Below are 20,231 nucleotides of genomic sequence, written 5' to 3'. Positions count from 1 at the left end.
AATCAGAAATCATATTTTAAGTTATGATTAAACCCGGCATTTGGACTCGGGACCAAGTGCTTGGCCTTAGGCCCGATACACCGAGGCCAAGGACCCCGATACCTAGGCCTGAGACCAAGGTAGTCGTGCTTGGGTTCCTTGAGGATGCGCCAAGATTTCCCGAGGTGCACCCAGGTCCCTGAGGCCGGACTTATAACCGGAATGCCTAGGAATCGAACCTCGGTGGCAAGGCACGGGGTCCCCAAGGTAGAGCATCCGAACAAGGGATGGTGGTGAGTGTCGTGGCCCTCGCCCAGCTCTAGTAAATTCATGGTAATATTGGTAATTTACTTACCATAGTAATAACATTTCATTAGAGATGGTGATTTACTACTTTATTTGAAATGCCGTCAAGATCCCGACCATTTACTTAGGACACCAGTAAGGAACTGGTAAGTTACCACTTCACTGTACTGTTGAGAGTTTCCTAACGGAGTTGGTAATTTGTTGTGGTTTAATTGACATTTGAGCTACTAGTCTAATTGCTCGCAGTCTCTATGGGGCTGATGCTTCTGTTTAGTACGTCGCTTCTTGATCAAACGGGATGAGGCCGGTTCAAAATCAAGATTTTTGTACTGTCAATTGCATCATAACATAGCCAGGATCGACCCCAATGGACAGAATATCCGGTTGCTCAAACTCATCCGAACGATCAAGCAATTATTAAGAGAGGCAAGTGTAGCTAGTTTTGATTGAGCTCTGAACCTTTGACTAACCTGATTTCGAAAGATTACTTTTGGTAGGTGTCACATGCTTGTCTCGTACATACGGCTTTTTCACCCAGCGCTCGGATGATCGAAAGACCCAACAAACTTACACCAGCCATGGTGGCAAACACTTCAAAACACAGACGCCAAAGGATCCAATTTTACACACCACATTATTTATATGCAACTTTTAAAGCATCTCCGCGCATGCTCTACGGCACGGAAGAGTCCGTTTAGGACAGGGATCTAATGACTGCACAGTTGCGCCAATTTTTGCATTTAATCTGATCACTTATCAGTAATCAGTTGTCTGAATCTCTAAGTATCAATAAGGCTGAGCCTTGATCCAGTGTTCCTGGTTCATGAAGCGATTTGAGAGAAAGTACTCCAGTTCTTGAGGCGGCAGGTCTTTCATCCTTTTCTCGCCCCTGGATTTGTTTGCGCCCTTTCCCGTGCATCCGACTTCGGCATAAGTGATATGTTCCCTGTATAATACAGTCCGGATTAGAATTGAAAATAGACCGACTTATAACTTTTTTGGTCTGTATCTAAAGGGGCTAAGCCACAGAGGTCCATTTCTCAGTGACCAAAGTGGATTTAGCAAAACAACGAAGCACATCTTAATTCTTACTCATGGCCTTGGAAGCTCCAGGAGGACCAGCCCTCGGGCACGATGACCTCGGTCATGGACGTATTGTAGAATAGGACTCTCGAGTGCTTCCGCCATGCTCTCCCGAGATACGTGCGGCCTTCTCCTGTCACTCGGCAGGATTTGAACACGAACGCGCTCGGGGCCGTTAGCTCCTTCTTGGCCTTGCGCTGTGACATAACCGACCAGGCCAAAATCGGAGGCTTTGGTCTTCACCAGGCATTTCTGTTGTTCGATCAGCAGGAGTAAAGGAATTAACGAAATCTTTGATGTGATTTCTAGTGTATGTCATTTGTTTTACCTCATAAACCGACTGGCCTCGGCCATAGATGAAATCAAAGGCTCCTGAGATGTTGCAGCTCTCAAAGTAATGTCGACCTTGCAAGTCCCCGAGAGTGTCCTGAATGCCATGGAAGCCGCAGCTATGAAATGACACCTTGTTCCCCAGGATTAATGCAGCCAGGTTCCATGTAATGCAGGTACTGTTTATGTAGCTGTTCTGCAGGTAAATTTCACATGAACTGCTCTAGCTCCGGGACTATAGTAGAGTTTCATTAGGTATCATCAAGCTAAACATGAGAGAAAAAGAGAATACGACATAGAGAGATCTTATCGAGTTTGTTAACCTCGAAGGTAATGCCCGACGCGACGAAATTATCCGCATAAACCTGGATAGTGGCAGCTTACATGCTTGCGGCATCCCCGTACAGGATAGTGGTCGTTTCGCGACTTTCGCCTTGGAGGAAGATGTACTGCTTAGCCCTAGGAATCTTCACTTTTTCGCTGAGCTAGCGAGACGGTCATTATACAAGCTATCAAGTAGATGCGAAACACATCTAACCACAGAAAAAAAAAGAAATGAACGATCTCAGCCTAGACTTACGAGTAGGTTCCCGTTTTGATGAGGATACGTATCCACTGATTGTTATTGTCCGGAACAGAGTCGACAGCTTCTTGGACCGTGGAATAATGCCCAGAACCACCTGACTTGTCCACATATATGGTAGTCGCCGGAACTCTGCGACCGGGACGAGATTCACGCGTACTCGATGCATTGGAGATGGACAAGAGACCCCTCACCAAGTGAAGGATAAGTTTGAAAGAAGACATCTCGAGAGAAGAACGTGCAATCTCACATTCCAACTTCACTTATTGCAGACGAGCAGAAGCTTAAATAGCAACTTATCCTTTCTCAAACTAGGAGCAAAGAAGAACGTTCATTTCAGGAGAAAGACAGTTTACCTAATGGCACGCCATGTTTACAGCTCGATGATGCGTTCGTTTTATGGAAAACTCAAAATTTTAAGACAATGCAAAAACAAGGTTTAATTTCTGGGATTGAAAAACCCATGTTTCTATAAATGTATTATAGGTGCCGAAACAAAATTAACTAAAAAGCCTTGTATTTACGTAAATAGAGAAACTGAATTGTTCAGTTTAATTTATACACCAACTATGACTAGAGGAGCTAAACAATATTACATGCATTTTGTTGATTATTATTCTAGATTTACAAAAGTTTATTTATTTAAGACTTTGATATGTTTCGTTCGTATAAAGCTGAGGTAGAACATCAATCGAATGAAACGATTAAAAAGAGCTAGATCAGATATATAGAGGTGGACACTATATCTTGCTTAATGAATGTTGTGAATCGGAAGGAATAATTCATGAAACTACCCCTCCTTATTCCCCAAAATTGAATGGTGTAGCTGAAATGAAAATAGAATATTAAATGAAATGATAAATTCTATGCTTTTTAGTTCTAAAGTTCCTAATTTATTGGGTGAAGCAACATTGTATGTATATCACATCCAAAATATAATATCTTATAAGAAAACTGGCAAGACACCTTATGAATTATGGAAAGGTTATTGTCCTAATTTAAAACATATAAAAATATCGGGCTGCCTTATTAAGGTTATGCTTCCTAATTCTAAGAAAAGGAAAATAGGCCCTAAATTATGATTGCGTATTTATTGGTTATGCTGAATACAATACTGCATGTAGATTTCTTACATTAAAAAGTGACATGCTTGATGGTAATAAAATAGTTGAGATTTCTTAAATTTGGCGCTGACGTAAACAATTTTTAATAATAATTTTTTTCAAATCAATGTTTTATTTTTATTTTGTTGGTTCGGAATGGCAGGGAAAAAAGAAAAATAAAAAGGACAGAAAAAATTATTGAAAAAATAACTAAAATTTCTTAAAAAAATATTAAAAATTATCCACGTCGGCGTCGATTTGTCAAATGGACCAAATTGACACAGTTGCAAAAAGCTTAGAACTTAGTTGATAAAAAAAAAGTTTAAGACTAAATTGGCATAATTGCAATAGGTTTAGAATATTTTTGGCAATTAAACCAAAATTTTGTATAGTTATTATCAATGTCCAAAGTTTATCTTACAGTAAGTAGTGGCAATGCACGTACGTGCACGCCAGGCCAAAGAAGAAAAGGTAATTACTAAACCAAAATGGATGAAGGGGGTCGTTTTCCAATCCAAGTCGTCAACAATTTACTTTTCCTTTCTGGCAAGGTAAGAATACTTGACAGGATATTTAGCAATTGAAAACGTATCGGAGCACAATTCTTACTAATAGTCTCCAAACATAGCTATTCATCCTTCCCTCTATCTCCTATTTTTTTTCTTAACCTGAGATAGTTTTTGTATAATTTAACCGAGATCTTTGGATTCTAAGCATAACCCCCGAGATGGAAAAAAAACAAAATTGATGTCATCCCCGACTATTTCACTGACTCAGAGTCAGTCATAGATGCGAGCGTATAGTTGTGACTTCGGCATGCACGTCAAGATTCGAAAGTTTGCTTTATATATCATGTCGCGATGTCTTCCAAAACATCAAAAGTGAGAGATGAAGAAGAATTCTTACCATTATCGTCATCGCACGGGGTAGAAATCTATCGTGTAAGACCGAAATAGCAAAAACCGATAGCATCACCAACTATTTCACTGACTTAGAATTAGTCATAGATGCGATGGTACAATTGGGACTTCGGGATGCACCCCAAGATTCGCAAGTTTGCTTTACGAATTATGTCATGGGATCTTCCACTGCGTCAAAAGTGACAGATTGAGGAAGAGTTCTTATCATCATCGTCATCGCATCGCATCGCACGGGGAGTAATCTATCGTGTGAAGGTCATTACAATCGTGATTTTGATTCGAGATATTCTACGACTTGGACGCCTGGTTTTGACGTAGACAACGTCCTAAATTAGCAAAGAGAACACGACAGTGCCTTGGCCTTTTAATAGGAAAATTACATTCATAGTGCCCTTACTCCGTACAGTTTTGCGGAACATAAAATCACTCTTCCGTGCACCGAAGACATCCTTCCTCGAACATTTTGTTACTCAAAATAAATTTTGCAGCACTAATTAGGAAAAATTGTCCAAAAAATCTTCCTCGAATAGTATTCAATCCTAAATATTTTCATAGTTTGTCGATTGAGTCCATTCGGTCAATTTTGACTGAAAACAGATAAATTGATCTCTGTCGATGCCACATAGGACAGCCGGTGTGACATGGATATTTTTTTCCAATTTTTCCAAAAAAAATTTATTTGTTTAATTTTCTTTTTTCTTTTCCCTTTATTTTTCTATCAACTTGTTGGTTGACCCTCACCGACAACAAACGAGGGCCAGCTCATCGGCCACCCTCGCTCGCAACCAGCAAGGGCTTCGCAATCGACGAGGGTCGACCGGCCCTCACCCGCGGCCGGGGGGAGTTGGCTAGCCCTCCTCATCGGGCTTAGCATAAAAAGAAAGATGATGATGATGATAACAATAATAAATAAATAAAATTATAAAATATTCGATGTTAGTGTCGGTTGTGCCACACCCGGCGTATACGTCGATGATTTTCAACTAAAAATAACTGGATGGATTCAGTTGGACAAGTGTTAAAAGATTTAAGACTCAATTGGCAAAATTGAAAAGTTTCTGACTAAATTGGCTAAAGAACAGGAGGATTCTTGATAAGTTTCCCCATTAATTAGGAAAGATCTTGAAGTTAATGTGCTTCAAACCCTCCCGAGGCAAGCCTCAAAGAGGTTTAACCAATTGCTAAATGGGCCTAAATAATTCTCTCACAAGTTGGTGTCACATTTCGAACGAACCCTTTTAAGCATTACCAATCACAATTTGGTTTCTCTTAGAACCACCACTAACTATTGAGTAAGCCGCACGAGAGATCGCTTTATCTGAAACAACTAGATACCGGGTTTAGGGACTTAGTCACCTGGATTAAACTAACGCGAGTGGATTGATAGCTCTTTTTTCTCTTTTTAAGGAAAATTTTTCTTACAGTTTTGAGTGATTTTTAATTTCCCAACATGCATCTACACGTTCTTGCATTTACGGTAGTAAATCGAACACTTAAAAAGTTACCGAATACAAAACAATGTATGTAAAGCAGTGAACAAACTAAAAAGTAATACCTGACCAAAAAAAAGGCAGAAGATAATAATCAAGTCATCTCGGGCGATAATCGGCCAAGTACTTGTTGTAGCTCCGGGACAGGAATCATGCGAGCGGTGAATGAAAAGTCCAGGCGAGTTTTCTAAATTAGACTAATGGGCCCTATAAGTGGGCCTGTAGGCCCAATGTCAGTTGGGCTTAAAGAGGCCCAAGCCGTGGCAATTCCGTGAATTCGGGAATCCCCCGCCTTAAACCCTTGCCTTTGCTTCCTTCTAGTCCTAGCCTTAAACCCTTGCCTGATGAAATCATGGAAAAGAGCGAGAAAAATTTGAACTTCGTGACGGCGAGATTTGGTTTTCGATTCGACCGAATTTGAGATTGCGATAGCTTCGAGGGGGTTCGGCAAGAGCCAATGGCGTTTCAGTTTCTCGCGAGGAGGCTCTTGCAGAGACCTTCGCCCCGACAGGTAATAATCACGCGGGTACTCGAAGTTATGATGGTCTGTTCGTTCGATTTGATGCTTCGGATGATCATGCGGTTTGGGGTCGATGGTTGGTTGTGCTCGTGATGAGAGTGAAGTGGGGGCTAATTGTTGACTTTGCTATCGGGGATAGTGCTTTTGCGTGCTGCTTCTGGTGAAGGTCAACGGAAAGTAGAGAGATTCTGAGGAGGTAGTCTGATGAAATTTTGGTGGGGTCTCGACAGTGAAATGCCTCTTCAAGTTGATATTCTTTGTTCCAGTCTGGGGTCTTTGGTGTTGCTTGTATGAATTTTGAGAGTTGAAATGTTCATCATCAACATTCTAATAACCTTTAGAAACTTACACAATGTCTAAGGGCTTAATTGGATATTCCAATTCAAATTCTTTTTTAACTGCTCTCTGCTTCCGTATATGCTTATGTTAGTCCGTTAATGCAAGTGATTGTTTTACTTTCTTGGACTTCAGCATGAGTGTCCAACTGGTTTAACTCATCAGTTAGCTTATTCAATCAGTGTGATGCTCAAGAGTTTCTTTTCAGATTCAGGCGGTGAGTTCCCGTGCATTTTCTTCTGAAAGGATCATTGATGTTGGACAGCCAACGCCAGCAACCCATCCTGAGGTATTCTGCTTTACTTCTTTATGGTCTTTTATCTTGCACTCTTGCTCCTTTCATCAATGTGTGGGTATGCTTTTTGAAGGATGAGTGGAGTATATCGCGCTGTGCTCATCTACCACAATCATATACACGTGCACACGCACACAAACACAAGCACACACAAAGACAAGCACACGCATGCGTGCACAGTCTGGTGCATTGTGCATCAATGGGATTACACACATAAGAGTCAATTCCTACCTCCAGATAAGTGGAGTTGTTAGATGACTCTTGGGGACGAAGTAGCAATGAAGTGCAGCATGGACAATGACTCCCATTAGTCAAAAGTTTTTATATTATTATCATCTATGAGAATTGAGAACATTGTTCGTTCTACATGTAGTTACTAAATGAGGGAGAGATTACACCTGGCATTACTGCAGAGGAATACATGTCAAGACGGAACCGGTTACTGGATCTTCTCCCAGAAAAGGGTTTGGCCATCATTGCAGCTGCTCCTGTAAAGATGATGACAGATGTCGTGCCCTACACATTCCGACAAGATGCTGATTACTCATATATCACCGGGTGCCAACAACCAGGTGGCATCGCGGTTCTAGGTCGTGAGTGTGGTTTATGCATGTTCATGCCAGAAGCAACACCTCATGTATGCCTGGTTTTATACAAGGATTGGCTTAGTACCTTTTCGCGTGTTATTTTTCTTAGTTGGCTGGGGCCTTTGTCAATCCTCATGCATCATGTAATGCATAAGAATAGTCTTCGTTTAAAACGTCATCACTGTCACCATCATCTGTTGGAGCTGTTCTTTCATTTTCATAAAATTTTATCTATTTGTTTGATCCTCAGCATGCTCCTGTAACCTGTGATCAACCCTTTCTGTATTGTTGTCTATGTGGATACTGAGATTGAGAGAGCACGATGGAGTGGACCATACCATGTGCATTTCAAAACAATGATAGATCTCCTTTCTTTTTGTCGGGAACTGGGATTCAATTTCAAGCCTGATTGATCTTCCTTATAAACCCTCAGGATGTCCTTTGGCAAGGGCTTGTCGCCGGAGTTGATGTGGCATTGGAGACATTCAAAGCTGACTCAGCATACCCAATGAGCAGATTACCTAAGGTGGTATATTTGAAAAACTAGGAAACGTAAAGGGTTGGTTTTATCATCATTGCTCTGACTCAGGCTGGAGTGTGTTTAATTGTTTATGACTGAAACTTATTTTTCAGTGATTATATAAGTTGCTGACTGCAGATTCTCTCAGAGATGATTCGGCAAAGCTCTAGGTTGTTCCATAATGTGAATACTGCTGTACCAGAATATACAAATTTAGAGGCATATCAATTAGCAGCCAGCAATGGCAAAGTAAATAACTTGTATGCTTATACACATGAATTACGGTGGACAAAATCATCTGCAGAGCTAAAGTTGATGAGGGAATCGGCATCTATCGCTTCCCAGGTACTTACATGCATCTAGATACTCAATCAACAGAAAAGGAAAAACTTGCAAATCTATTATGATCCCTTTGCCAAATTCTTTTGTTTTTAGGATTCTTACTTTACTACCTTGAGAGATTTCAGTTGAATATGTTACTTGATGAAACGAGAGCTAGGTGTTGATTCCAAGTGATTAGTAAGGGTAGTCTATCTATCTTGTAAGTTTGAAAAGCAATTTCTTGATCACGATTCTGTGAAGATGCACCGATGTGAGTGAACCTCTCATTACTCGCTCGTTAGAAAGCTGTATTGCAATCTTTAGCTTCAGCATCACTTGCTCTGACCTGCTAATTCAGAAGGACTTGGTACGTTCATCCTTGTTAATAACGTTTTGCTTCTGCTCTCGAAGTGTCCAGAGAGAAAAGAGATAGTACTTCTTTTACTTGCTATTGCCTATCAAAGCTCTTTTGTTTGACGTGTTTACTCCTTAAACTGTAGAATACTTTTGTTGGTAGTTGTGTAAATTAGTTTGTCATGGAAACTTCTCATGTATTCATGACTAATATGTACCTCCTATTTCTAGGCTCTTTTGCAGACAATGATGCATTCAAAAGTGTACCCTCATGAGGCTATGCTGTCTGCAAAGGTTGAATATGAATGTAGAATGAGAGGTGCTCAGAGGATGGCGTGAGTATTTTCATTAACATCAGCAGAAGCTTGTTATTATCCCTATAATGCCTCTTCTGTATAATCTATTATAAAGCAACTAAAGCATGCATCAGAGTGGTCTCAAAACTTGTGCTTATTATATGAAACATGTTCAATGAGATGTAGCGATTGACAGATGCTTTCAATTTCTCTTTTCCAGTTTCAACCCTGTTGTAGGTGGTGGGAACAATGGAAGTGTGATACACTATTCTCGAAATGATCAGAGAGTGAGATCCATTTCCATCAGCTAATCCAGAGCTCCACCATTCGACTGAAATTAGCTTTAACATTGTGAATACTCTTCGCAGATTGCAGATGGAAATCTTGTTCTGATGGATGTTGGATGTGAATTGCATGGTTATGTCAGTGACCTAACTCGCACCTGGCCTCCCTGTGGCAGCTTTTCACCTTCTCAAGTATGCAACAGCAATCTCTCTCTCTCTCTCTCTCTCTCTCTCTCTCTCTCTCTCCACACACACACACACACACACACAGAGGCTTGGTTGTTGTGGCTGTTGATGCTGTTATTAAAAGATAGGCATGAAGCCATCCTCACTCCCATGGGATCATCCCTCATATGATTCATTGGCATGACGCAATTTGCATGTTTACATGTGACTTTGATCATCACACCGGTATTCATCTCTTGTGTGTAGGTTTTTTGGGACTCCTTCGATGGTTTTCCAATTAAGTGTATATCCATTTAACCTCTCAATGATCCTGTACATCTTCCAGTTTTTCCTGCTTTCCACCATATCCAATATTTATATGGTTAGGAACTTATATTCTTTTTGTATCACATCACCATGATATCATTTTTTTTTCCTTTTCAGCAAGAACTTTATGATCTTTTACTGCAAACAAACAAAGAATGCATCAAGCTATGCAAACCTGGCACAACCATTCGAGAAATTCACAAATACTCGGTATGTGTAGATTATTCTTACTTAAGTGTATCGAAGAATCTCTTTTTCTACTGCCTGTTAATGTTCTTACGTGGAACAGCCGAAGATAAATAGTATCTTGCTTTTTTATCTTAGTTTGCCTCACTCATTTCATCTGGGATTGAGAAGTTCTTAACCAAAAGAATGTTTGCTATTCTAGGTAATAGTCATTTTGTCAGTAATTGCTTGCTGATGTACTTGATGGGCTAGACTCTTCCCAAATATGATAGCAAATTGTGGTCAATTATTGTGTTCCTATATATTATTGTTCACTCTTTCAGAAAATTTTATTGCTTGTGGTACAATGGGTGGTCCTGTGCTTGTGTTTTTAATTTATATTCAATTTTGATTTATGCACCTTCGGTGGATGTCTGAATGAGATTGATCCTGTGATCCCGGCTACTTTTGTCGCACTTTACTACTTTTCTTCTTGGCATAATATCAAAATGGTTTAGTTTTTTCTACTTCAATAAACGCAGGACTAGAATGTTCTTAATGTGTACAATTTGTGATGACATGATTCTATCTCTCTATTTAAGGTGCAATACTTGTCTCAAAGTGGGTCTTAGATACCTCTGGCTTCATGGCCTTTGAAACATGTTATATGTTAAGTTTGCTCCTGTGGACCCTCACGTTTGATCGATCATCTGTCCTGATCTCATGCCATGTGGTATCACAGGTCGAGATGCTCTGCAGAGGATTTAAGGAGATTGGACTTTTGAAGGATGATTGGAGCAGTTACCATCAGCTGAACCCGACCTCTATTGGTACACTTGAGTATCCCTGGATAATGATATTGTAGATTTGGTTTTCTAACAAGCTTGGGTTACATCTTCGTAGTCTACTTGAGTATCCCTGGATAACGATATTTTAAATTTGTTTTTCTAAGAAGCTTGGGTTATATCTTCATAGTGTACTTTCTCCTATATTATCAACTGCATGCTTAACTGTTGGAGTGGATGCTTGTTTCTGAACTTTCAGTTCATTAAATTCAAGGGTTTGTTGTGTTAGATGAAAGGCTAGTAAATTATCCTCATTAACATACAGGTCATTACCTTGGAATGGATGTGCATGATTGTTCATCAGTTAACTATGACCGTCCTCTGAAGCCAGGTGTTGTAAGTTGACTTCCTGGCAGCTTTGTTTTTCTTTTTTCTCCATATCATGTTGCTGGTGAAATGATTAGTCATATATTCTCATATTAATCAAAAGTTCATCTGAGAAAAGTCCAGTTGTGTCGCACCTTTTTAACTATAATTAGAGTTTGATTCAATATTTTGGTGGATTGTACATTTTGATACCGAATTTAGATGTGTTGGTTACGCAAACCAACTCAATGACATCAACTCTATTTTGTTAAGCCTCTAGTAAGAAGAGATGTCCTTGATGGGGCCTTATGTGTGCAGTTGCATTCCGTAGGTCCCTACATGTAGACTTTCACAGCTGTTATGGCTTTTCACAGGTCGCGGGAAACAATTAAATGCAAGTGCATTGCCATTACATATGTTCAGTAGTATACTCCCTGTTTTCATCCAACTAGCTGCCTTATTTGTTTACATGTGTTCACTCGAGGAGCTTTTTTGGGTCCAGGTGATTACAATTGAACCAGGAGTCTACATCCCCTACAACTTCAATTGTCCAGAGTGGTACGAATCAAGCTTATGTAACTAAAACTTTCCATATCATCTTGGAATTTTAAGGACCCAGGCCTTGCTTGGAAGTTCTTTTAGAAACTAAATGCAAAATTACGAGGACTCATCCGTCAACTATGTATTTTAATTTGTTTATCTATTTCAGAGGGCAAACCTTTTCGTGAGAGTACCAAAGTGATCTAATCACTGACTAGTTTTAACATTTAAGGAAGCACATTCAGATACTATACCATGAATGCCAATTATCAACCTAAACTATCTAATGATGATGCTTTTCGTTCTTTGTTTTCCGGGGAAACTACTTTGAAGTTTGAACCTTTGCTGTATACTTTATCTGAGAAAAGAGATAGAAAGTCTCTTCTGTTCTCATTCCAATTCTGGAAAAACATATATATATAGAGTTAGGACCACTTCCAAATGACTATCGAAGTTCTCAGAAGTTGTGTTAAAAACATCATACGAGTTTCTTACCCAGTTATGTCATTCATACAAATTATTAAAAAAGTTCATAAAGGAGCATCAACAGGGTGCATCCCTGCCTCCCTGTATTCAAAGCTAATTTTCAAAAGTATTTATAAAAAATGTATATCATGACTCTTTTGAAAAGGGCAGTCATCATGGCCTCTGTCAAACTGAAATTTCAGAGTAGAACTCCAAATGGATTAATTCCCAGACTGATTACAACCGACACTTGACTCTAACATTGTCCTTAGTTCAACTTATGTATCCGAGAGTAAATGCAGGTACCAAGGGATAGGGATAAGGATTGAAGATGAGGTCCTTATTACTGATGCCGGATATGAGGTATGAAAACAAATTTTTGATGGTTGTCACTAGGCGTGTGGAGCTTTGCTTTTGTTGTGGGACCTCCATTGACTGATTCTAGCTTTATGTCACATTGTCATGGAAACACCTCAAATTTCATTTGCTGCTAATTTCTTTGTTGAAATACGTAAATCTTCTTGACCTTAAGCTGGTAAGCTTGAGTGGGGGACTTCCTTATTTGCTCTTTTAGCTTTGACATAAAGGCATTGCCTGCATCTTGCATATTCCATTATCTTGACAGAAAGTTTAGAAGTTGTGCTTTCTGTCACATCCAAGGTAAAAGTTCATGGTTTACATAGACTCTCACTTTAGACTCACTTGTGTAACCTTATATTCCACCGTTTGACACAGGTTCTTACCGGTTCAATGCCGAAAGAAGTTAAACACATCGCAGCATTGCTGAACGATTGCAACATTGCAGTGCAAGCGGAAGGCTGGAACGGTGTGAGAGATGTGTCCATTTAACAATCTCCTCATGCTTAGAAGAGCCAAAATTTTGCTTAATTACCGAGGACACTTTTACCATCCCTTCAGCATGAGTTGACCTCTCTTGGGACTGTAGGTACACGGAAGTACCTGCACTTTAACTGTGGTTTTGATGCATCTTTCGTCAATAGTCTCCATGGTTGTGTTGAGTTGATGTGTTTTACCCCATAGAAGTTACGTCTCGCTGAGTCTTCTAGTTCAATTTGGCGAACGATGCATCCATACGTCCTCCACCATAAGCCATCATGCTAGAGCTTATTCCATGTGGCTATCGAGCATGTAGCACCGCAAGGCATCACAAGATCGTTTTGGGCGGGCTTTGGCACCTAAAATAACTTTTGTGCTCGTTGAAAGTAGTAATGTGAGCCAGCACTTGTATCATGTTATTCAACTCATTTATTTATATATAAATGATGCCACTCTCCTCGTTCTGGACTTTTCTCTCAATTTGGGCCAATCCGATTTATGTTCACGGACTAGTCAAGTTTATCAGAGATTGCTTGCATCCTAATAATGCCACATTGTAAAGAAAACAATGATGATTGAAGCTATAAATGCGCATGTTCTTGGTAGCGCAAACTGTGTGGTAGTAGCTGGTATATTTGCTTTTAGATCTTGTGTCGACAAAGCTCTACTAGTCATCAACCTTCTTTCAATTTCTGAACACTTCAACACACCATAACAGACGTAGCTGTGGTGCTTGGTTTCTAGCCACGAGGCCAAGAAACGCCTGATGCAACTTGTGCCGCAAGACATGGTGAAGTACTTGTCCACTCCATCAGCTTAGGTCGGGTAGCGATTTATGATGGCTTCCATTCAATTTTAACCCGAGGCTTAAAGCCTTGGCTTTAGAAATTGTGGTGACTACATGTCACATTTTGCAGTTTTGGACCGTCAGAGAAGTTCGGTATATAAGCTTGAATACCGAACGAACATCAACTGAATCCCGGAAACCCAGCAAGTAAACCAACAAGTTATTACGTTGCTAAATAGTACCCACCATTTTTCCTATCTTCCTGTTTTTGTATAACTACATGAACTTTAAGTGTCAGCGCTAGAACTAGCCCTAATCTTCCATGCACCGTCAGTGTGAGCATGGTGTGACTGAGCTTATAGGTATTTACTATTGTTCACTCCATATTTCTTGAGAGAACCTTCCAAACTAAAATCTCGTTTTTATGTCTGAAGAAAATGGAGACCGAGGCGTACTTCTTTTTGGGCAGTGAACTATTCGCGAGGAATAATTGGCTTCCAAATGCATAATCTGCCCTTCAGGAAGAAAGTCCCGAAACTGCTGTAACTTGTGTTTATGACCAGCATGGAGGCGGTAGGTTTTGCCGCTGAAAGTGATAACGGCAGGGGTTTATGTGCGACTGTGTGAACAAGAATGACTGAAGCAATGCCGATTTTAATGTATGTTAACAGAGCAAAATGAATGGTGCCGATTAGCAACCGGCACGAGAAGGTGATGAGAGTCGTCGCGCTGTCGGCTTAGGTTTGCTCACGAGTCAAATCAAAGGGCGACGCCTTCACCTTAAGAGGTGAAGTAGGACAGCTATCGGTTGTAGATGGGAAGTGATAAACAGGGGAGAGCCAAAAGCGAGTTGAACTACTTTTATGATATGATTATTGACACAAATGATCCTTGAACATTGGTCTAATGTGTAATGTGATATGTTAGGAAGAACATTGAACATTTTCTTACAGTCCAAGGACTAAACTGAACATATACAAAATTTCAGAGATTACATTGGACAAATTAAAAGTTCAAGAACCATATTTCGCATTAGGCTAAAATTCATGAATCTTATTGAACAAATTTAAAGTTTAGAGATCAAATTGCTCATTAGGCCAAAGTTCAAGGACCATTTATGTCATTATCTCTTTATGGTGTGATTTGTTTCGATTTTTTGGGACCGAAACAAAGATAAATGCATATCAAACCAAATCATTTTGTAATTTGGTTTGGTCTTAACTTTTTTGGAACAAACTGCGTTCGGCATCCGCTCACCCCTGATTAAGTGTTAGTACTTAAATGCGACGGTCTGTCTATCTTTCAACTCTTGGAAAAGGTCCATGCTTTCATTGATGACATCCTCATAAGCCCGGAAATCTAGAAAGTAAAACAATTTATTGTTGAATTGCTCCTCCAAATGTTCTTCTTTCTGCATGAAACAGATAAATATTCATGTTACAACTATCCATGCTCTTTAAAAATCCCACTTAGGACAGTCATCCACCGCTACATTCAAGGCCAGACTGAGCACAAGGTCACTAGTCCATGCTTGACAAACAAAACAGAAAATCTTTCTCATGCACCAGCATGACCTGAATTCCCCTTTAATCACATTTTGCAAACTCTGGTAATTTGTAAATGCAAGATTTAGTAGATAATCGGTTAACAGCTATCAAATTCAAATGGAAGATTTTTTCACGATAATTACTGTTAAAAAGTAGATCTTATCTTACAAGATATAGCAGAATAATAGAAAGAACGATATCGGGTCCAGAAGATGCTGATTAACTATATTCTTAAGGCCAATTGATGTACCATGAGGTGCATACTAATCCACACTTGATCCATACAGAAAATATGAATCAATCACCTCCTCGTCAATGATGCACATCAATTTCCAGCATAGGCTTTCTTTGGTCTAACTTCTATTAATGCCAGCTACATCTATTCCAGCATTTACAACCAGATCCAAAAGTCCTCTGCATAATGTCGCCAAAGCTTCTGGTTGACGCGTCAACTGCTTAAATCCAAGTGCAAACATTTGCCCCAGCCTTCTTCATTTTCAATGGAAAAAATCCAATCTCAATCTCTGAGATCGTTTTCCTTCCCCTGCCCCATCCCTCTCTGTTCCAGTTCTCTCCCTCTACTTTATTTAACAAGCAGAGAATACCACTCCATCAATAACAAGAAGTAGCAATTCGGTTTCAAATTATTTGAGCTTGGAAGCAACTTGCTATCTGTCGATAGGTGAGAACAAACTGCTATTGGCTACTTTGCCTATCTATTCTATGTTGGCCAGATTGGAAACAACAGAAGAAAAGAGGATAAGTGCTATTCAAACATCTAACCTACTGATCCATCATGAGAGAAGCAACAAAACACATGCATATGGTAAACCCCACCGAACAACTAAAACCCGTGGAAGAACCACACCGATCCGAGTTAAGTTTTCACTTCTTAAAACAACCTTCATTTTCCCACAAAATCAGCAATCAACAACAGTAGCAGGTTTTCTGGCAAGCATAATTGGTTCTCTCACTTAACAGGGGAAAAAGATAAGGACTCTAGTTCATGAAATAATCAGTTGACTTTTTTCCCAGGACATCCAGCCTACAGTTTTCAAAGACTCAGACCAAGTAATTTAAGGGCTTTTAAGCATTATGAATTTGAGGACGCTTGGTCATGGCTCCTCTTGATAAGGGAGGAGCACTCAAATCTAAGAAAGTTCAGCTCCGATTGGTTCAAATGCTTGATCCTGTGAGGTTTAGAGTTTTCAAATCATAGAATTTACTTATAGTTGTATAACTTCTTGTTTTGCAAAAATTTCATGAAGTTCGACTATAAACCAGCAGAAGCAAATAGAATTCAAAGTTCCCACATGCCCTAGAACAAGTAGAGTTTCCAAACAAACCTTTAAGCAGCATCAAGAATTTACACTAGGCGCGTGTTTTTTGTACAAAGGAAGCAATCATCCATCTTCCACCAATCCACTCCTGATGTAGCCTCAAGTTAGAGTGTCGAAACTCTAATTCTTCCTTGGTGTCTCTGAAGTAAACAACATACCATGATTTGCTGAGAACCTTAGAAACCACACCGACCCACCAGCCGTCATTATACAAAGCATCTACTTCGTCAAACAAATTGAAATGGTCAGCAACTACAATTTCTGGTGGACAGGGCCGGATATGCAAAGCGTCGGCCTCTTCCTTCAAAAACTCAGCATTGTCCTCCGTCCTCAAGTTCTCATACTCAACAAGGTACTTTCCCTTGGATACCTCTTCAACAACCACTGCTGCAAACCAGGCACCGCGATATCCATCTTCATCGCTGCTCACCTCAACTGGAGTGCCCCTAGTGAATTCGTTACTTTTCATCTTTTTGGCAACCTTCATCTCCAACTGTGATTGTGCTTTCTGCTGTACAATTTTCCATGTGTCAGTAAGAAAACACAATCTATTTTTACCATGAGACAGGGTTGGCGAATTAATGCCTTACAAACGACACACATACTAGATTCCCTAGATTTCTTCTCTCATTTTCAATCCTTGAACTGTCATATATTTGCATAGCTTCAACAATGAAGATGAATAACGCCTCTTCAAGGACCTCTATCAAACAGCCAGCGATCATTAGGTATCAGTTGATTGCTGTACCATAATCAACATGCACAAGGCACAAAACCACTCAGCCTACAATCTCATCTGCCCTAAAGCCACAGTGCCAGCCAAAATGGAAGCTTCATCAAGCGAGGAAATTTACACTTCCTTCAACATAGAATTCGAACGCGTAATTCATGAAAACACAGGATTAACTATTCTTGAAGCCGGAACATCTAATGTGACATAAAGATCGATCCATTTCACGCTGGACTCACTCCAACACTGAACTAGCAGCCCAACACTGAACTAGCAGCCTAACTCAGCATCAAGAACACTCCTCATCGTCCACATCTACGCAACACAAAAGGTCGTTCACCTTCTATCCACTCAAATTACAAGTTTGCACGCTGCAGTCGCCCCAATAGAGCTAAAGGATCGAAGACACCCAGAAAGAAAAAATCCCAACTTGTTCAAGAACAAAATCACAACGGAGTGTCAAACCTGTGGATCTTCAACACCAGCAGCACTAGGAGGCAGCCAAGACCCATGAACCCACTTGCGATTCAGCCTCAAGTCCTCGACCTTGCTCACCACCCTCTCTCTCCACTCCTCGAACAAGACCCCGAACCTCCCGCCCCTCAGTCTCTCCACCACCACGCCTTCCCACCACCCGTCGTTTTGACGAGCCTCAACCTCGTCACCCACCTCGAAGTCCCTTTTCACGTTCGGCTCGTTCGGAGGTATCGGTCTGATCTGGGACTCCTCCACCTCCTCGGTGACCCGGCGCGTGCCGGCCTCGTCCTCGTAGATTTCCTGGAACTCCACCACGTAGGAGGCGGAGGAGGACCGCGGCGAAGGGCCGCGGATGACGGTGGCGGCGTACCAGGAGCCGCGGAAGCCGTCGTCGGTGGAGGCGATCTCCACAAGCGTGCCCACTTCGAAATTGGGTGGTGGTTGTTGTTGTTGTTGATGTTGTTGTGCTTCTTCATCTTCTTCTCCTGGCGGTCGTCGTCGTCGTCGTCGTCGGGAAGACATCGTCGTCGTTGTTTCTGGGCTCCGGAGTCAGAAAAAATGGAAAGAGAATTTTTATGGAGGGAAGACTGGACGTGCCCAGGACAAGCAAAAGCTCATAAGATTGAAAGCGCCTCATCATATTTATCCATTTTATTAAAGTATAAATTATAATACTAATTTAGCATTTAATTTAAATAGCTCCAAGCGATCCCCACGGCTCCTTTATTTTGCGAAAAAATAAATAATTTCAAAAAATATTTCCATAATAATGAAAGTTTGTATCATTTATAAAAATGAATCAACGGAAAATATTTCTATCGTCCAAAAAAACACTGAAACTTAAAATTTTGTCAATTATCATAACATTTTTTAGTGATTAATTATTTCAAGAACTGCAACCGATCAATTTAAAAAATATATATTTGAAATTATTTATTTTCACGTAATAAACGGAGTCTAAATATAATGAAGCAATTTTGAGGATGCAATTTTACCATTAAGCTAATAGCATTTTTGTTTTTTTTAGTATGCACGTCAATCAGCACAGAACTCAAATTAACCAAATGGCTTAAGAGTAGAAATTGAACGGATCATCTCTTTGTTTTTGTGAAATTCTTGTCAGCAGACATCTTATTAAGAAAAATAATGGTTAAATGCATTTTGTTGGGAAAGATGTAAACCTTCTTTACCTCGCGAGAACGTATGGTTTGGTAAATCATAAAACGCGAGTGTTTCGCCGATTCATGTTTCCCAAAGCCACATATTAACAGGTAAGTAGGGTTAAATGTTTGACATATTCCAACACATAATCCAACCGACCCGATTTGGTCAAACTCGGTTGAGACACTCTTGACAGTTGGGGATTTCCCTCGAAAAATCTTCCTTTGAGACGAGTAGGAGAATCCAATTGTGCGGATCTGTAAGCTGAAATATTTTCAAATTCGGGATGGTCCGTGTGTCTTCAAATAAAAAAAAAAAATAGAGTGAGTCCTCATAAATTTGATGGTTTGAAACTACATATTAAAAAGGGAAATTTTCAAATAAGGACACGAAATACCTTTATTTTTTTTTCAAATAAAGACATGAAATGGACAAATCAAACGTTGTTTTCGGGGAGCCAGGCATAAGGAAAAGAGGCTCTTAGCTAATAGCTTGTCTCGCCTAGAAGGTGGGACACCTTGGAAGTCTCCTAAAGAAAGGAAAGTCCCTCATGGAGAAACTTTTGAGCTTGGCCAAAAACCCAAATATTGATGCCAATGTTGGCCGATAAACCCTTTCTCAATGAATGGAGAGAATGTCCACAAATCACCTTTGTTTGGATCGGAACTTCGTGAACTAAATGTTGGCAAAGCCAATTATTCCCTCTTTGGCTTTATTTCAAATAAGGATATGAAGTGCTCTCATTATTTAAAATAAAAGCCTCAAATGGACAATATTTCAAATAAGGACATGAAGTGATCGTATCAATCTCAAGAAGGATCTCAACAAGGGGCTTGACTCACCGGTTGGTTAGGCATTTTCGTCATTCATTTTTTCTTTGTTTTTTCCTTTTTCTATTATCTAAAAATAAAATAAAATAAAGTTAAAATAAAAGAAACATAGGCAATGGGGCTGCCTCTTGCCAGTGGAGTGGGGTAGCGACAATGGCCGTCGGGGTCATGTTGTCAACGACCCCGCTGTCAGAGGTGAGGGCCTACACCGGCGGTGTGGCAACGACCATTGACAGGAGGGTAGCCTTTCCACTTGTATTTCTTTTTTCTACGGCATGTATTTCTTTTTTTAAATTTTTTTTTTAAATTTTAAATTTAATTTAACCAAAAATATATAGAAATTATATTTTAACGAAAATATCCTTAATCGGCTAGCGAAATCAAGCCCTTATTCGAAACAAA

At 40.0% G+C, this 20,231-nt stretch overlaps 3 protein-coding genes across 10 annotated transcripts; 1 reads left to right on the top strand and 2 right to left on the bottom strand.

Moving 5' to 3' along the window:
* Positions 1-1,071: 1,071 nt before the first annotated feature.
* LOC115751226 (probable pectinesterase 55) lies at positions 1,072-1,806 on the bottom strand. The gene is made up of 3 exons (XM_030689003.1): positions 1,697-1,806; positions 1,378-1,605; positions 1,072-1,231 (listed from the first exon to the last, which is right to left on the bottom strand). Exons 1-3 carry the CDS (start codon positions 1,804-1,806, stop codon positions 1,072-1,074), a joined length of 498 nt encoding a protein of 165 aa, XP_030544863.1.
* Positions 1,807-6,123: 4,317 nt separating this feature from the next.
* Positions 6,124-13,417, top strand: LOC115751265 (intermediate cleaving peptidase 55, mitochondrial). Of its 6 annotated transcripts, none has more exons than XM_030689064.2 (14): positions 6,124-6,305; positions 6,865-6,939; positions 7,319-7,582; positions 7,966-8,058; positions 8,191-8,397; positions 8,959-9,062; positions 9,244-9,310; positions 9,392-9,499; positions 9,917-10,009; positions 10,707-10,794; positions 11,075-11,145; positions 11,618-11,673; positions 12,423-12,483; positions 12,856-13,417. In XM_030689064.2, exons 1-14 carry the CDS (start codon positions 6,252-6,254, stop codon positions 12,967-12,969), a joined length of 1,455 nt encoding a protein of 484 aa, XP_030544924.1. In that variant the 5' UTR covers positions 6,124-6,251; the 3' UTR covers positions 12,970-13,417. The 6 variants fall into 6 exon arrangements, with proteins under 6 accessions (XP_030544924.1, XP_030544923.1, XP_030544928.1 ...); XM_030689063.2 differs by having other exon boundaries at positions 6,859-6,939; XM_030689066.2 differs by having other exon boundaries at positions 6,186-6,305; positions 6,833-6,939; positions 7,359-7,582.
* Positions 13,418-14,983: 1,566 nt separating this feature from the next.
* LOC125315565 (protein AGENET DOMAIN (AGD)-CONTAINING P1-like) lies at positions 14,984-18,444 on the bottom strand. 3 transcript variants are annotated; one of them, XM_048280808.1, is made up of 3 exons: positions 17,827-18,444; positions 16,638-17,139; positions 14,984-15,350 (listed from the first exon to the last, which is right to left on the bottom strand). In XM_048280808.1, the coding sequence occupies exons 1-2, from the start codon at positions 18,358-18,360 to the stop codon at positions 16,663-16,665; spliced, it is 1,011 nt and encodes a 336-aa protein (XP_048136765.1). In that variant the 5' UTR covers positions 18,361-18,444; the 3' UTR covers positions 14,984-15,350; positions 16,638-16,662. The 3 variants fall into 3 exon arrangements, with proteins under 3 accessions (XP_048136765.1, XP_048136764.1, XP_048136766.1); XM_048280807.1 differs by having other exon boundaries at positions 16,638-17,142; positions 17,827-18,443; XM_048280809.1 differs by lacking the exon at positions 14,984-15,350 and having other exon boundaries at positions 16,703-16,771; positions 16,888-17,142; positions 17,827-18,443.
* Between the last annotated feature and the right edge of the window lie 1,787 nt (positions 18,445-20,231).

The sequence above is a fragment of the Rhodamnia argentea genome, chromosome 6 (genome assembly GCF_020921035.1).
Source record: "Rhodamnia argentea isolate NSW1041297 chromosome 6, ASM2092103v1, whole genome shotgun sequence".
In the NCBI taxonomy this organism is placed as follows: Eukaryota; Viridiplantae; Streptophyta; class Magnoliopsida; order Myrtales; family Myrtaceae; genus Rhodamnia; species Rhodamnia argentea.
Note: the sequence above shows the minus strand (reverse complement) of the source record. Positions and strands in the feature narration are given on the sequence as shown.

What these genes read in the sequence shown, in the direction of transcription:
- LOC115751226 (XM_030689003.1), bottom strand. Translation starts at nt 1,806, where the DNA reads ATGGCATTCAGGACACTCTCGGGGACTTGCAAGGTCGACATTACTTTG. An exon ending in GAGGCCAGTCGGTTTATGAG is followed by an intron (nt 1,606 to 1,696) that starts GTAAAACAAATG and finishes TGCCTGGTGAAG; the next exon opens with ACCAAAGCCTCCGATTTTGG. An exon ending in TGGAGCTTCCAAGGCCATGA is followed by an intron (nt 1,232 to 1,377) that starts GTAAGAATTAAG and finishes TGTATTATACAG; the next exon opens with GGAACATATCACTTATGCCG.
- LOC125315565 (XM_048280807.1), bottom strand. Translation starts at nt 18,360, where the DNA reads ATGTCTTCCCGACGACGACGACGACGACGACCGCCAGGAGAAGAAGAT. An exon ending in CTGGTGTTGAAGATCCACAG is followed by an intron (nt 17,143 to 17,826) that starts GTTTGACACTCC and finishes AAAATTGTACAG; the next exon opens with CAGAAAGCACAATCACAGTT.
- LOC115751265 (XM_030689063.2), top strand. Translation starts at nt 6,252, where the DNA reads ATGGCGTTTCAGTTTCTCGCGAGGAGGCTCTTGCAGAGACCTTCGCCC. An exon ending in GCTGAACCCGACCTCTATTG is followed by an intron (nt 10,795 to 11,074) that starts GTACACTTGAGT and finishes ATTAACATACAG; the next exon opens with GTCATTACCTTGGAATGGAT. An exon ending in AACTTCAATTGTCCAGAGTG is followed by an intron (nt 11,674 to 12,422) that starts GTACGAATCAAG and finishes GAGTAAATGCAG; the next exon opens with GTACCAAGGGATAGGGATAA.